Genomic DNA, 16,989 nt, shown 5'->3' with positions numbered 1-16,989 from the left:
ACCAAGAGTTTATACAAAAACCTTTTATTTACTGTTTATATTTCTTCTTCCCATCTCTATCCTCCTATCTGGAATCCAGCCAGCTCCTAAGGCTTCCTGCTGTCTGGTTCTCGAAATTGGGGCCTTGGGGACATGTTTGGGGGTTATGAGGTGGGAATCTCCTTGCCTGTTGGTTGTGGAAGTTGAAGGAAGCTTTCCTGCCTGATGAAGCTCCAGCAGCTTCCCAGAGTAGCTCCTTATGTCAGGGATATCCATCCCCCACTGGATGGATATGTGGAAGAGATAACAAATGTCTCTTGGAGGCCCTGAGGCTCCCCGTCAGTCACTGCTTCTAAACCACACCAGGCTCGATGGCTGAATCAGTCCCTCATCTGGAGATGGAGCCAAGCAGCAAAACGGTGGAGGTGAATGGGACAAGGTGGAGAAGTCAACAGTTCTGGGTATTAATCAACAAACAGGAAACAGGAAGAGGTTGGCCTAGGAGGGCTGTAAAGGGGGAGGGAGGGAGGGAGGAGCAGAACACAGGAGGGTGACTGGTCTGAGGCAGGACCAGCTGGACGCCTGTGAAGAGAGGCTGGAACCCCGATGGGAGCAGGCACTCCCAGCCCCACAACTGCCTGGAAGAGGATAGAGGGAGTCCTGTCCCCATTTAGACAAAGGGCTAATGACACAATAAACACTTTTGGTCTGAGACTGCCAGGAAAGGGCACCCATTGGCACAGAAAAGGGCAACCAGCCCTCATCTGACAGACATGGGCTTCATTGTCTCCCTGGCTACCACAGCCCATTCTGGGCACTGTCTTTCCTGCCTTTGCCATTACTGACCCACCACAAGCTCTAACCCAGGGGGAGACAGATGCTGCTAGCCAGCAGGGCACCAACAAGGACCTGAGCTCCAGGGCCCTGCCCCTGGGTGAGGCCTACCCGTGCAGATGTCAGGGCTCTTCCCACAGTCCTGCTGCTGTGAGCCAGACATCTAGAACTCTCCAGGGAGGGCACTGGGCCCACAGGTGCCCTGGAAGAGGAGATCCTGGGAGGAACTCTGAGGGAGGAAGAAGCATCTTGGATGGGTTTTATTTCCCTTTCCTGTTTCAGGTCTTGCTCTCCTGACTCAGAAGTCTGAGTCCGCATCCATGAGCTCTGCCTCCATCAGGTTGGTGCGGGAGTGAATGGGCCCCCGCCCCTGCCGGCGGCCCTGAGCCCAGGCCGTGGGGGTAGGGCCACTGGACAAAAACGGATCCTGAAGGGGACTGAGATCTGGACAGAAGGGGTTGGAGACCAGCGTCCAGGCTCCCTGTCGGCAGGGTTCCCCAGTGCCCCAGGCACCTGTGGCCACCAGGCACTTCTGCCTGGGCAGCTGAGGCAGATGAGGAACGGCGCTGGGGGCTGGGGCAGGGTGCTGAAGCTCAGGGGGTGGCCCCAGTGGGCACACCTCCTTCTTCCTCTTCCTCCGCTTCTTCTTCCGGCCCAGGCGCTTCTCCAGCTCTGGGGAGATCTCTGCCTCAACCAGCCATAGGTTGGCTTTTTCCTCTGGAGGCACTGACAGAGGGAGAGACCACATGAGCCCAACACCCTGGCTTTTTCCACATCACCCCTTCTCTCCATGAAGACTACTGTTCTGGCTCTGGGACCCCTGACTCAACTTCTAGTCCCTCAGCCTCACATTTCAGACCCTCTAGAATCTTGTCTCTTTCCTACCTTAGGCGGCCCCTCATTCTCCAGTCCTAGAGACCCCAGGTCTCTAGACCCCCCCCACCATCCTACAGAAGCCTGAACCCCATACCTGGAGTTGCCACAGGGGTGACAGACACATCCTGGGGCAGTATGGCTCCTCTCCGAGCCACCATCTTGGTGACATGCTGGGCCCAGGCAGAGGACACATCCACTGAGGGCTCATTGAGGTCAAAGGCCAAACCCGCTGTGGGGATGAAAGGATAAGTACTCATGAGTGCCTGGTGCCAGTCCTCCCTTATTCAGCACCATTTACTTTCCCCAGCCAGTCTCTCCCACTTGGTCTAACACAGAAAACACACCCTAGTAACCACAGTGCTCTCTCCCTGTTCCCCATCTGAGGAGCTAGGCCTGGAATCCTGTCTTACTCTAGCCCAGGGAGAGCAACTGGACAAGACAAGAGAAGAAGGAGGGAGATGAGTCCCTTTGGAACCAAAGCAAACCATGGAAACCTGGGATAGAAATGGGAGAGTTGACCGGGGCGGAGGAAGATGGGAGAGGTATGAGCATGTGAAGAGTGGAGGGAGTGCCTTATTCCTCATGCCTTCCAGACAGCCCTCATGTCCACGCCCTGGGCACTGGGGGTGGTAAGTGGCCTTGTTGGAGGAAAGGGGCTGAAGCTCACCCACAGGTCCATCGTGGGAGACGGTGTGCATGCTGAAGGAGAGTTCTTGGCCTGGGTTTTGCAGCAGCTCCCGCCGCTTGGAGAAGGCCTTGGCAATCATCTTGCTCTTCTTGATCCGTTTGGGTTCATCGTCACTCTGTCCTGTCAACCTGAGGGCAGAAAGGATGGGGGAGTGGAAATGGTGGAGAAGCGGCTTCCCATTGCATATTGGGAAAGACCCACAAATCCATTCCCTCTAGGGAAGGAGCTTCCAGGAGGCTTCAAGTCCCCCCAGGGATGAGGAGGAACGACTTTTTGCAAAGACTTGGGCCTAGAATACAAGGTTTCTGCGTGCGCAGTTCTCATTCCATTCCACCGTTAGAAGATCCCAGCTGAAGCTTAGCAAGGCCTCCCGAGGACAAGAGCTATCACTAGGGGGCAGTGGTGAGTCACCGAGAAGGAGGCTCTAGGCAACTCAGTGCAGACCCTTAGAAAACACATACGCCCAAGGTTTCCTTGCACTGGGGGCAGTGGGAGCACACGGAGCCTAAATACAGGGTGCAGAGACAGAGAGCCAGGCAAGGATCCGAACAGGCTGGCTGCTAACCCCACCTGCACCAGGTGCGCCTCCAGATGAGCAGCGTGGCCTTGGTCCAGACCCAGGTGCTCATGGCAATGCCGGTTCCAAACATGGCAAACAGGTTGATCTTCTCCACCAGGAGGCTAGGGCGATTCTTGATCTCACAGTCAGGGATGGGCTTCTTGGTGGACAACCCGATAGTCACATTGGCCTGGCACCTGTGGTGAGAAGCAGTAGATGGATGAGACCTTCTGGGTCTCCTGAGTGGGTACCCAGACAACCAGCCACTCCAAAGACTCTAGAAAGAGCTAAACCCCAAAGGACTGATTCACAGCCCTGGGTATTCATTAGAGTCACCTGGGGAGCTTTTAATAACTACTGATGTCTGGGCCCCACCCATACAATTAAAGCAAATCCCTGGGGGTGGGACCCCAGCATAGTTTAACGCTCCCCACACTAAAAGCTCCTTTAAGAGGAGGCCTCCTTGGTGGCGCAAGGGGTTAAGACGCAACCTATGAAGCAATCCACAGCAACTGCAGCCCAAGTTCGATCCCTGGCCAGGGAGAAACCCACATGGCACAGCAGACCTCTCCTGACTTGCCCGCTGCTCCCCTCAGCAGTGTACTTCAGTCAATCTGCCTGTTCTGCTCCCACTCTGTCTCTGGTGAATCCTCTCACACCCTGCACCTCTGGCCTATTCCCCAGCTCTTGTATGCATAAATAAATAAAACAAATCTTTAAAAAAAAAAGGAGGAAGCAATCAGGATGTGGACACGTGTCCACTGTCATTCCATTTTAATGGCAACTCCTGGTAGTGGGAGGTGCTACCCATCTTTCAGCAGTTGTGATACCTCCTTCTCTCATATTAATCCTCACTCAAACAAAACCGCCGAGGCACAACTAGCATGCAGTCCATACAGAGTATGTAACAACCCATACAGAGAAGTGATTACTTCCCTATAGGGGTATACAAGAAACTCTAACAGAGGCCATGAGAAGTAGAGAAGCAACTTCCACAGGCAAAACAGAGCCGGTTGGAGAAGCCACCCCCCAACTCAGGGCTTCCTAACAGTTAAAAACACATCAGCCAGGCAGCCTGGGGGTGCAGAGGGAAGAACAGAGTTGAGCAGGGACTGGAGGGCTATTTGCCATGTTTGCAAGTTACAGAATAACTGTTGTCTTGGGTACCCGGGAGAAAGATGGGCAGTTTCCGACAGAGCCCTGCTGGGTAGCAGAGAAGGGTTGGCCCTGTGGGCCTGTGGTCCGGGCCCCAGTTCTCACCGCCCAGTTGCCCCCCCAAGCTCTGACCACCTACTCACAGCACGTAGTCCCGGAAGCTGCGCTCCCACTCAGCCTGGTTGAAGAAATCATAGAAGTGGCAGCTGAAGGTGATGAGCACGAAGCCAAAGGCCAGGAAGCCGAAAATGCCTATGGAAGGAAGAGGGTGGGGCGTTACCAAGCCCAAAGGGGATAGCAGTGGTGGGAGAGGGTGTTTGCCTCACATGGCCTGAAAGGACCCGAGTGGGAGGGAACTGCGCGTGCCAATGCATGTGAGGCAGGGACTGTGCTCTTCCATCTGAGCAGCCCCCTTCTTTGAACTACCACCCCCCCTCCCCCACCAGTCTCGCTCTGTCTCTCTCTCAGCCTTATCGTGTCCCATGGATGTTAACTTATCCCACTCGTTTACTGCATCTCAAGACCCTTTTCCAGGAGGGCATAGTGTTGGGCTGGCAGCAGCTCAGGCCAAGTCCCTGGGGCCCCTCACCCAGACGCAGCATGGTCTCGTTGATCTTGCTGGCAGCCTTCTCACTCAGCAGCCCAGGGTGGTTGCTCTTGATGGAGAACAGGGTCATGACTCCTGAACACAAGGGAGACTCAGACATGAGTGGGGTGAGGCTATTTCTGGCAGGAGTGGTGGGGGCTCCCCTGGTCCTGCAGGCTCAGGTCTGATCACGCCTGTGCTGATTTAGAGCTTGGAGAACTGGAGAAATAGAATGCAGCTGGTGGCAGGTCACCCAGGGGTTGCAAAAACTGGGAAAGAGTACAGGCAGACAGTAGGGAGTAGGGGAAGGTGTCTCAGTCCTGGCTGAGCTACCCCTACCTAAGTCAGGCAGCCAGGTCGAAGCTGTTCTGCTGGAAAAGGCATAAAGAGAAACTGGAGAACAGTGCCATCCCACAGAAATGCAACGTGAGTCACACACATAATCTCAAATTTTCTAGTGTCACATTCAAAAAGTAAAATGACTCAAGTTAATTTCAATATACTTTTATAAAGCTGATCTCTCGCAAACATTATCATTTCAACATGGGATCCATGGAACAAACTAGTAAGGAGAGATCTAACTTTCATGCTGTCTTTGAAAAGTGATGTGTATTCTACACAGGTGACACATCTCCATTTGGATCAGTGCCACATGTGTGGCCAGTGGCTACTGCACAGGCCAGCACAGATATGACACATAAATCAGGGATCCAGACATGGCCAAAAAGAGGGGAAAGAGGTGGGCTGAATGGAAGGTTGACAGTACAGGGCGAGGAACCTGATGCTTACAAAGAAAACTCAACAAAAACGAGCTAACAAACGGGCGCAGGTTATGGTGGCAGATTGAGGCAGGGAAGTTAGGGAACAGAGAATCTGTATGTGCTGGGACAGTTGTGTGTGTGTTGTGGGCAGGAGGGAGATGAGAAACAAAGCTCCGAGAGATTGAGAGTATATGGAAATCCAGGGTGCTCACATGTGTCCCACACTGGTGAGTGAGGACCGTGCACTTGGGCCACGGCTGAGCAGGGGCTGAAACCCAGCCCAAGCTCCACTTAAACTGTGAGCCTCTGCACAAGACTCTGGGGAAAGGAGTGCATTTTTCTGGCTGGCACAAAGATGCTATCTCACACTAAGTGCCCAAGGTACTGTGTCTGCCTAGATGGGGCACCTTCTATTTTGCACCAAGTTCCTATGGGGTCCACTGAGGTCCCACCATGAAGGGAGCAGAGCTGGCAGCTCCTTGTGCTCACACAGAGCAGGTTCTCAGCACATTTTGCTGCCCCCTGGACCTGGCCTGGTCTTCACTCACCTCGGATGAGGAAGTAACCTCCCACGATGAGCACCAGGCCAATTGGGGCCAGTACAAATCCGGCCCGGTACCGGTGGTTCTTGTAGCCCACAAAACATATGCCGCTCACAGAGTCCCCATCCACCTGCAGCAGGAAGGGGCGGGAGGGACGGAGATGGTTACTGTCCTACTCACCCACGCATCCCACTCAGGTCCCCATGCCCCCGGCATCACCATACCTGAGCCACAGCGAGGATTGCCACAGTGAGGACAAAGGGGAGCGACCATGTAAGCAGGTGGAAGTAGGAGGTCTTGCCCGAGAGAGGCTGGTAGGTGGTGCCCAGGGCCTTGAAGGAGGTGTGCCAGGCATAGGTGAGGACCACGAACCAGACAACACCAGCCATCAGGGCGTAGTACACGATGACAAAGATGATGACACAGGACAGTGTCTCGTTGGAGCTGTGCAGACACATGAGGTGTGTCACTTGAGGTCATTCTGGGCTCTCTGGTTTTCAGGTCCAACCTGTCCCTTTTCTGCTAAACACATGCTTCAGCCTTCCTCCCCTCACCCTCAACTCTGAGTCCCCAAGACACCTACGTGGGCTCCCCAAGCCTCATGGTGCCATCTGCACGGCAGACGATCTCCCGGCGGGCGCCGTCCATGAACTGGGCGAGCCAGCCGATGCTGCCCACAAAGAAACACGCATTGACGTAGAAGAGAATGACGGCAGGGTAGCGATTTGAATTCCGCCAGTCAGCCACAAACGTGGCCTAGAAGAGAGAAGTGGGACCATTCTGTGAGGTTCACGTAATTCCGCCGCTGCAGGGGCCCTGGCCTCTCTCATCTGACCCTTCCCGGGGTCTCCCACTAGGTCCACCTCCGCCCACCCTGGCTCCCTTCCCACTTTTCAGGCTGAGTGTCCCGACCCCTTTCTCTCCCCCGCCTCCTTCACCCAAGGGCCTGCCCTCCGCTGACCAGGGTGAAGAGCGTGCAGAGGCCCGTGACAGCGCCGAAGGCGGCAATGTAGCTGTGCATGTCCCGGTGCTCGGCCTCGGTGAAGAGTGGGTTCTGGCACTGGATCCCACAGCCCTCCACGTCCTCGTACCAACTCTTGGGGTTGTCGGTCCGAACCAAGGGGGCCTCACACTGGCCTGAGCTGTTGAACTTGATGTTCTGCACCTCATTCTGGTACAAGGGAAAGGGAGTTGTTAGTACAGGAAGGGGAAGCAGGCAGACAGGCAACCTTTGGTCTGTGAGAGGTGCAGGACTAGCTGGCCAGAGTGGCTGAGGGCCCAGGTGCTGGATACCACCTCCTGGACTGGAGCCCAGCCTGGTGGCTCAGTGACTACGTGTGGTCTTGGGCAAATGATTTGACCTGTGACCTCAGTTTCCCCATCTATGAGATAGCAGACCTTATACTTCATGGTGTGGCTTAAGGGCTAAATGTAAATAGATTTAAAATACTAATAATAGTACTTGGAAGAAAGCAGATAACAATAATAGCACGACTATCACCATTATTACTGCCATTGTTATTATTATCATTTGTTTAAGCTGTCCTTCCCCAACCAGTCAGATCACATCTCTGTTGGTGTCTCGGGCCTTGACTCCCTAAATACAGGATACACTTCCTGAGGAGGTTGCTGTCATCCATGGTTCCTGTAACTCCCCAACACCTATCAGCCGAAGCTCGAAATATACTTGTTGAACACAAGTAATTTTTATGGATAAGCAGATAGTCCCTGGTAGACTAGCCCAGCCAGCAAGCTTCCGTTTGGGTTTGTGGCCTGATGACGACATGGCACAGACTCCGGGTTTCCCAGGAGGGAAGGCGCTTGGCTGCTATGCCCCAGCCTCCTGCTGGGCCCTGCCCCATGCCTGGTCCTGCTCAGCCCTGAGAACACTGGCCCCAGAGAGCACTCACCGGACAGCCCTCGGGGAAGTGGTCAGGGGTGCAGCGCAGGAAGTCGGGCCAGCCCCGCTCCCTCTCCACGATGGCACATGGGCCGCGGGTGGCCTGGCAGAGGGTGCGGCTGGGCAGCTCCACCCTGTCGTTCTCACACTTGGGCATGTACACGGCACACAGCAGAGGCTGGATCACTGCCCAGCAGCGGGGGGCATTCCGGAGACCTGGGGAGTGGAGACCATTGTGGACACTTCACAGTGACTCTGCATCTCTCTGGCCTGCAGACACACTGCACCCCCCAACCTCACACGCACACACTGCTCCCCTGGTCCCTTCTGCTCCCCAGGCCCCGGGCATCTCCTCTGCACGGGTTATCTGGGCAGGATGAGTCTGGGCTGCAGGACTCTCCCATGCAATGCAGGGGTTCCTCCCTACTCCCTGCCACTAAATGCCAACAGAACCCCTCAGTCGTTGAGACACATAAAATGCTCTGCCCCACCCCACTCCAGGGAAGTGGCTTCTGGGCTGTTGGTGATGGCTTGTGATCTGAGCCTGGGCACATGGGTGTATGCATCGTGTGAAAATCAAGTTTAGGATCTGAGCACTTGTCTGTGTGTATTTTACAACTCAATCAAGTTTGTAAAAAATGGCTCCCATTTCCAAATGCCCTGATAGGGAGTCTTAGCACCTCTGGCTAAGAAGCCCAGGTTGATTTACTTTCTACCTTTTCAGCTGAACTTTCCAAATCTTCTGTAGCCCTCTTCTGGGGGAAGGTTTGTGGGACCAACCCTGACAGGGCCATGCACCAGAACCAGATGTTCCCCCTCCCAGACCCAGGACCCTGTTCTTCTTACCAAGTGGAGGTGAGAGAGGAAAGGAGAGGCTTAAGAAGAGGTAATCAGGGAGCCAGGTAGTCCAAAGCCAGAGGAGGAAACAGGAAATCAGATGGAGAGAAACAGAGGAGGCTCTGTCCAGTGCAGAGGGAGGAAAGGTGTTGTTAGTATGAGAAAGAGGTGGTCTCCCAACCCCAGCACACCTCTCCCCTTACCCCTCCTGAATTGTCCCTGCTGCAGGAACATGGATCCCAAGCAGGAAGTTGTATTGGAAGCTTCTGAAGATATAAGAATAAAAATAGGAGACCCCCCCACAATTGGCTGGCAGTGGGGGTGGGGGGGTAAATTCTTTATAGTGCATAGCATGGTACCCATAATATAGTAAACTCAGGAAACAGTAACTAAACTAGACCTCTGACCACTCAAGACAAAGAGTATTCCAAGTGCCCAGAGCAAGTTCCTGTCATTTAAGAAGCAATATCCTCAGGCCACTGTTTCCAGACCTGACCCAAATCAGAATCACTGGGGACCTTTATCATTCTGGGTAGAGGATCCACTCTCCGGTTCTGGGTAGAGAACAGAGCAGGGGTGGTGCAACAGTGTGATCTCCACGGAAAGGGGAGGCCCCATGTTCCCTGCCCCACCTAATGAGGGGTGGAGCTGAGCAGTGAGGGGAAGCTAAAAAGGGGCTTGCAGAGAACATCCGGAAGACTTGGAGGAGGCACATACAGCAGAGAGGCATGTGAAGAAACAGCATTAGCATCTCTGGTTTGGACTTGCACCAGGGACTTGGGGGGCATGGGATATGGGACATGGAGGACACACTTGGTAGAGATGTGGATGAGAGACCATGGGGAGGTTGATAATCACAGCTATTACTTTAAATATATATATATATATTTATTTATGCCTATGAGAGCTGGGGTATAGACCTGAGGTGCAGGGATGAGAGGATTCACCAGAGACAGAGTAGGGAGCAGAACAGGTGGATCTACTGAAATACACTGCTGAGGGAGCAGTGGGTGAGACAGGAGAGGTCTGCTGTGCCATGTGGGTCACCTCACTGGCTGGGGATCGAACTCATGCTGCAGTGGCTGCTGATAGCTTCATAGTGCTGAGACTTAACCCCTTGCGCCACCAGGGAGGCCCAGCTGTTACCTTGATTTTACTTTGATTTTGCTCCTTTCCTTCCAGACCTGCCTGGCTGTTTTTTGCCTCTTTTTCTTTGGCTCCCCACTAGAAGTTACCTTAGACTGGTGGCAAGTTTTCAGACCTTAGCAGCCCTGCTTTGGGCCAATCCAAATACCCTCGAGGGGATGGGTAACTGGGTGTTTCATTGGGAAACTATCATTTCCTCTTCTCTTTCTATGAATACTAATTCTATTAAAGTTCTTTTCTATTGAAGGTCTTATGTGCTAATTATGCTTGGTCTTGATGCAGTGAATGCAGAAACCATTTAGAGGGTACAAGTTTTGGGGTCCCGGGTCCTCAGTCTGCCTGCCAACAGTTGCAGGAGTTGTAGAAGAAGGGTATGTCAATAAAGGGGGTGATAGGGTTGTTCTCTATTCTGAATGTAGAGGCTGGTGATACAATTCTGCATTTCTTTAAACTCATAGAACTGTACAACAAAAATGTGAATTTTACTAGCTGTTTATTAAACAATAAATTTTAAATGGGGGAGGGGAGTGTCCCTAGAGTGAAATGTGTTCTAGAGGAGCAGCAGGCAGTTTATTAATAAATATACTGTGGTTATCACACTACATGCTGTTCAGTTGTAAATCTGAACCAAGTAACATAATGAATGGCACTAAAAGTGAGTTAAGAAATAGAGAAAATAAGCTTTTGTTTACAGATTGTTTTAACAGGTTTATATAATTGTTGTTATAGAGCAGTAAAATTTATTTGTGTGCATGTATGTCTCCAATTCAGCTGTATATGTCTTGAAAGTAAAGAATATAACTGTCCTCTTTATATTCTCATTTTTCCACTAATGCCTGGTAAATCACACAGGCAATCCGTAAATATTTACTGAATGAATGTATTTGCCTCTGGAGACCTAAAGTTCAAGATTATGGAAAATAAGTAAGTACATAAATAAATAAAAATTTACACTTAAAGTTATTGGGTAATTTTTCTGGATTTTTGTGGTATTTGTGGTAATTATCAGCTTTCAAAAATGTGTAATTTGTTGTTTTTCTTTTTTTCTTATTTTAAATATTGTTTTGTACTTTAAAAATAAACTCTCCAAGAAAAAAAATAGGTTATTAAATACATCTTAAGTGACAATTGAGGAGCCATTCAGTGAAAAAATAATTTGGATCCTTACCCCATTTCTTTCATAAAAATAATTCTAGATGGGGCCTCTCTGGTGGCGCAGCGGTTGAGCGCTGGGTTGCGAAGCTGCCCGCAGCCTTTGCAGCACCGGTTCAATCCCTGGCTGCTCCCCGGCCACCGGAGGAGGGTCCCACTTGGCGCGCAGACCTCCCCTGAGGCTAGCTGGTCCCCTCAGCAGTGTACTTCGGTCCCTCTGCCTGCTCTGCTCCCCGCTCTGGTGAATTCTCTCACCCTCCCATGCTTCTGACTGTACCCAGTGCTTGTATAAATAAATAAATAAATCTTTAAAAAAATTAATTCTAGATGAATCAAAAAAAAAAAAACTACATAATTAAAAAAAATTAAAGTCCTAGAAGAAAAAAAAAGAATTTTTTTTTAAGTCCTGGGGAGGAGAAAGCTTTTTGAGGTATGACACAAGACCTACAAGCCATGAAATAAAAAATTTTAAAAAGATACTTAAGATAAATTTAGTAGGGTAACAAATAAAATCATAAGAAAAAGAACACACTGAGAAAATTTATTTCTAATACTAATACTTATCACAGGAAAGAGCTAATTTCCTTATATGCGTACAATCAATAAGGAATTTACAATCCTATAGAAAAATGGCAAAAGGCAAACAGATCACACAAGTACAAATGGTCTTTAAGCACAAAGACATGCTCAATCTCTTAATAAAATAAATGTGAAATAAAACTACAAGACACATATATATATATATGTATTTTACTCTGAGAGTGACAAAAGACCAAAACATTTGAAAATACTTTATGAGCAAGAGTGTGTGTGTTGGGGGAGGGGGCAGGATGGGAACACTGGCACTTTTATATGTTTTTGGTAAGAATAAACGTTAGTAAACACTTGTGGTGTCTATTTGGCAGTATCTAAATACATAGCACAGGGCCTCCCTGGTGATGCAAGGGATTAAGCGTCAGCACTCTGAAGCAATCCATAGCTAGTGCAGAGCAAGTTCAATCCCCGGCCAGGGAGGTGACCCACATGGCACAGCAGACCTCGCCTGTCTCTCCCACCCACTGCTTCCCTCAGCAGTGTATTTCCAACAGCCTGTTCTGCTCCCTACTCTGTCTCTGGTGAATCTTCTCACCCCCAGCACCTCTGGTCTGTACCCAATACTTGTATGCATAAATAAATAAATCTTTAAATATATATCACAATGTTTTCTAGTAAGCTGAAGATATGCATGTCCTCTTATCTAGCAATTCCAGTCCTCTGAGTACGTATCTAGAGAAACTTGACCCAAGTATATATAGCAGGATACAGAGAAAAGACTACTTACAGCCATATTACTCACAATGGCCTCCAAGCTGGAGACAACTTAAATGTTTAACAACACAGCTTGGATAAATAAAATGTGATCCATTCATATAATGGAATACTACTCAACAAAGAAAAAAAAAGCTACAATAATATGGATGAAGCTTACAAAAGAACGTAAAGCAAAAGAAGCAAGACATAAAATAATACATACATATCAAATAATACATGATTGATATATGTCGAAAGTTCAAAAACATTAAAAGCTGAAATATATTGCCTAGAGGTGTCAACCTAGATAGCAACACTACACAGGAAAAAGGAAATGTTAACCACATATCAGGGTAACAGCCCATCCAAGAGGGGGAGAGAAGGGAGTGTGATTGGGAAAGACAAAGCAAGTGTTTCTGTAGGCCAACCACAGCCTAGTTCTTGACTCGGGGTCACTTCATAATTATTGATTACTTAGTAGCTCTGTGTTTTATGTACATTCTGTATATGCTATATTTCACAATTAAAAAGTAAAAAATCTGAAGCAAAAATAAAACCTTAGGCCTGTAGGTGCTTTTTTCTATTTTTCTATTTTCCCAAAATATATATATATATTTTTTAAAGATTTATTCATTTATTTATACAAGCACTGGGTACAGTCAGAAACATGGAGGGTGAGAGAATTCACCAGAGCCAGAGAGGGGAACAGAACATGGAGGGTGAGAGAATTCACCAGAGCCAGAGAGGGGAACAGAACGCCATGTGGGACCCTCACCCGGCGGCCGGGGATTGAACCGGTGCTTTGGAGGTTGTGGGTAGCTCCGCAACCCAGCACACAACTGCTGCGCCACTGGGGAGGCCCCCAAAATATATTTTTTAACTGGTTCCTGTCATTGGCCAAGTTTGGAGTTTCTTCCTGACCACACCTGCAAATAAACCCATCATCATCACCAACAACATCCCTCCCCTTATCTCTCAGTTGGATGGCTCATAAGAATATGAGAAATCCTTCCCAGCCCTCTGGTTCTTCCTACGGCTGCCCCCAGCCAGGTGACAAGGCCACACTCCCTGGTTCATACCCAGGGCACAGAAGCGATCAAAGAGGCTACGTGCTGACTCTCAGGGACACATATCCCTCACTAGTCGCAGCCTCTTGGCTCTCTTGCTCTATTTACCAAACCAGATTTGGCTGAACATGGACCATGCCCTGGATATTATGTTTGTCTGGTCAGCCTGGAATGCCTGAGAGGAGATATTTCAAGCAATAACAGGGAAAGATGCTGAGTGCCTGAAGAAGCCCAATTTCAGGGAGTTGAAAGATACAGCAGAGACCTGAGTTCTATACAACCCTGGAATTTGGTTGTACCTGACCTAGAAACTTCCTTACTCAATGGTATGCTCCAAAGCCTCAGCAATCTGGGCTAAGAAAGCACATAGCAGCCATCTTTCTTCAGCAATTCCTCTTTGTCCAATCAGCACCTCTCACATGGCCAAAACTGAACACATACTCTCTTCCTAAACCTACTCTAGCATTCTCTGTCTAGTGAAAGGGAATGATCCCACCTCCATCCAACCTTGAGGCCTACGTCCTCCTCTGGCTCATGCCCTCCATCCAACTCATCAGCAAGACCTCTTGGTACTACACTGACACTCTGTGAGATCCATTTACTTTTTTTTTTAAGATTTATTTATTTATGCACACAAGAACTGGGGTACAGACCAGAGGTGTGGTGGGGTGAGAGGATTCACCAGAGACAGAGTGGGGAATAGAACAGGCAGACTGACTGAAATACACTGCTGAAGGGAGCAGTGGGCGAGACAGGAGAGGTCTGCTGCACTGTGTGGGTAGCTTCCTGGCTGGGGATGGAACTCATGCTTCAGTGGCTGCTGATAGCTTCATAGTGCTGAGACTTTAACCCCTGCGCTGCCAGGGAGGCTCTATGTCTGTATTCTTTACCTTTATATGTTCCTGAACATGATCAAGGATGTGACATGTAGCAAGCATCCAATATATACATTTTTAAGAGAATTCACCAGAGTCAGAGCAGGAAGCAGAACAGGCATATGGACCGAAGACACTGCTGAGGGGAGCAGCGGGCAAGGCAGGAGAGGTCTGCTGTGCTATATGAGTATTTCCCTGGTCAGCCGGGAATTGAGCCTGTGCTGCAGAGGCTGCCGACAGCGTCACAGGGAGGTACTCAACCCACTGCGCCACCAGGGAGGCCCGCATCCAATATCTTTTTAAGTAAGTGAGTGGACAGCTGTGAACTCAGAATTCTGAGGTTTTTTTAAATAGTGAAGAATAAATCTCTACCTTCAGAAGTTTACAGATGAAGACAACCTAGATATCACCTTTATCCTGCACCTACAAACACATTCCTAGGACTCAACTGACACTGACCATGTATGTGTAATGGCAAAACAAGACTACCAATTCAGACTAGGACAAATCACTAGTCCAAGGTTCTCAGCTAAAGGTCTATTATTGGGTTCACTCCACCCACCCACTGGTCCGGTTTACACCAGCGCTTCTGGGCCTACTTCATAGAACAACCAGCAGAAAGACCCAAAGCAGAAAGAAGAGCAAAATGCATGGAAATAGGACTGAACTGAGGGAAAATGGGCACTTTTGCAGGATGCTGCCCCATCAGCGGCACAGACAATGAAGCTCAAACCTGTACTCAGCAGATGGTTGTAACCCCTACCCTTTCCTGTAAACTGCTTCTCTCTGTTCAGCGGCTGCTCTCAGGCGTATGGGCTAGAAAGAGCTTCTATCCTTCTTCCGAGACTTGATGGTAACTACAGAAGGGCAGCAGTACACATGCATTCACCCCACAAAATAGACTATGCTTCCAGCGTGTGAGCAATTCAGACCAGGTGAGATTCTGGTATGGAGAGATTTGGATATTTCATACAGCTGACTCCTTAAATTCAAGCTTTATTTCAGATAGTCCTCAAAGAAACCTTGCTTACGTGTTTCTTCTTTCAGTCTTCTGCTCTTTGGCATTTATGTAACTTCAAAGACTAAAATTATATCTTTTATGTACACCTTCTTAGATATTGTATTTTACTGTTACACATTTATATAAACATACTACCATGAAAGAACATATCTGCAAAAATCATATAGACCTTATGTTATGATAATTTATGGATGCTTCAAAGCTGATGTTGGTTACACGGTTTCTGCTGGCACGTCCTGACTTTAGAAGCTGGTAACATGCAAACGATGTAATTCCATCCTGGGGGCCAGCTTCCAGCCTCCTGCAGCAAGGGGTGACAAGGCCAGTTCCCTTTCCTAGTCCCCTTCTGGGACCCCAGCCCAGAAAAGTGACAGGTGGGGTGATAATCTATTTTCCACTGGTAAGGAAGGGGGTGTTTGCAGCCTTTCAGGCCCGGCCATACGCTCACCGCGAGCAGAGGGCCCTGGGCCTTCAGAGGACCCTGAAGTATCCAACAACACAGCATTAAGCGTCCTTCCACAGCCCTGAGCTGCCTTGAGATCCAAACTTCCAAAGAACACACAAATAATTATTAGAAAAATGTCATTTCTTCACAATCTCCGATGAGGATTCGAGCCCCCATTTTTCAGATGAGGAAACTGCAATCTCTAAACTTCCTGTCTCCCAAAACAAGATTTCCGGCATTTTCTGGTTACCTTTGAATTACTCATCCCCGGGGTATAGGGGTTCCTTTCCTTTATAAATTTCACTCCAATTCTTTCCCCACACCCGCTCCCTCCATGCATAAATCTACCCCCATTTTCCTCTCCAACCCGGTGTCACGGACTCCGCGCGCCAAGACCTAAGCACCTCCGTGAACCCTAAGGATGCTGCTTCCAGAGTAGCCCTTAGGAGGAGCATCTTCTTTTCTTTTAAAATGCCTTTCCCCGTACCCCCAAGTCCCCTGCAGCCTTTGCTCACCCTCCCAGCTCAGATCTCTCGCGCCCGCCGGCTCAGCATCCTCTCCCGCTGCCCCTAACCACCGAGGGTCCCATGCAGCACAGCTGCCCCCAAAGTTTCAGACTGCGCCTCCAGCTCTCCCAGGTGCGGCTCCCGCCCTCCCCACAGCTCAGGCCTGACCCATTCTCTCCCCGAAGCCACCGCCGTGGCTCCCCCGCCCGCCCGCCGACCCGGGGCTGCAGCTCCCGCGCGCTTACCCGACCAGAGGACGAGCTTGCCGTGCGCTTCCTCCTGCGAGTCCGAGTCCCCGGCCAGCAGCGTGGAGGTGGCCCCGTAGGGCAGCGCCGAGCCCAGGCACACGTTGTAGCGCAGCGGCTCGCACGGGGCGGCCCGGCCGCAGTGGCTCAGCAGCGGCGGAGGGCCGGTCCCGGCCGCGCTCCGCCTCGCGCTCCCGCCCGCGCCCCGCGGCCCAGGCCCGGTCGCGTTCCCGCTCAAGGCCGCCCCCCGGCCCGGGCCCCCAGCAGCAGCAGCAGCAGCAGCAGCAACCCCAGCCCCAGGAGCTGAAGCCTCAGCCCCGGCGCGAGGCGGGCAGCGGCCATGGCCAAACCCGCCAACTCAGCAGAAGCCCCCGCGCCCCCGCCCGCTCCCCGGAGCCCCCAGGCCACACGCGCAACCCTTGGGGCCACAGAGGCGGCTCAGGCGACCTGTGCGCCCCGCGAGTCCGGTGCCGGGTCCCCCCGGACGCTCCGCGCGTCCCGGGCCCTGGGCGCCCAACTTCGCAA

At 50.7% G+C, this 16,989-nt stretch overlaps 1 protein-coding gene across 1 annotated transcript; it reads right to left on the bottom strand.

Annotated features, from left to right (window-relative positions):
- Positions 1-8: 8 nt before the first annotated feature.
- SMO (smoothened, frizzled class receptor) lies at positions 9-16,806 on the bottom strand. Its single transcript, XM_037513033.2, is given in 13 exon segments — positions 9-1,539; positions 1,784-1,918; positions 2,357-2,505; positions 2,948-3,133; positions 4,235-4,343; positions 4,681-4,773; positions 5,987-6,110; positions 6,205-6,424; positions 6,564-6,736; positions 6,942-7,151; positions 7,891-8,096; positions 16,465-16,735; positions 16,738-16,806. Coding segments are annotated over 13 exon segments (2,373 nt in total). The 3' UTR covers positions 9-1,111.
- Between the last annotated feature and the right edge of the window lie 183 nt (positions 16,807-16,989).

The sequence above is a fragment of the Talpa occidentalis genome, unplaced genomic scaffold, assembly GCF_014898055.3.
Source record: "Talpa occidentalis isolate TD23 unplaced genomic scaffold, MPIMG_talOcc4v2.1, whole genome shotgun sequence".
Taxonomy (NCBI): domain Eukaryota; kingdom Metazoa; phylum Chordata; class Mammalia; order Eulipotyphla; family Talpidae; genus Talpa; species Talpa occidentalis.
This window is presented reverse-complemented; position numbering and strand designations above follow the sequence as displayed.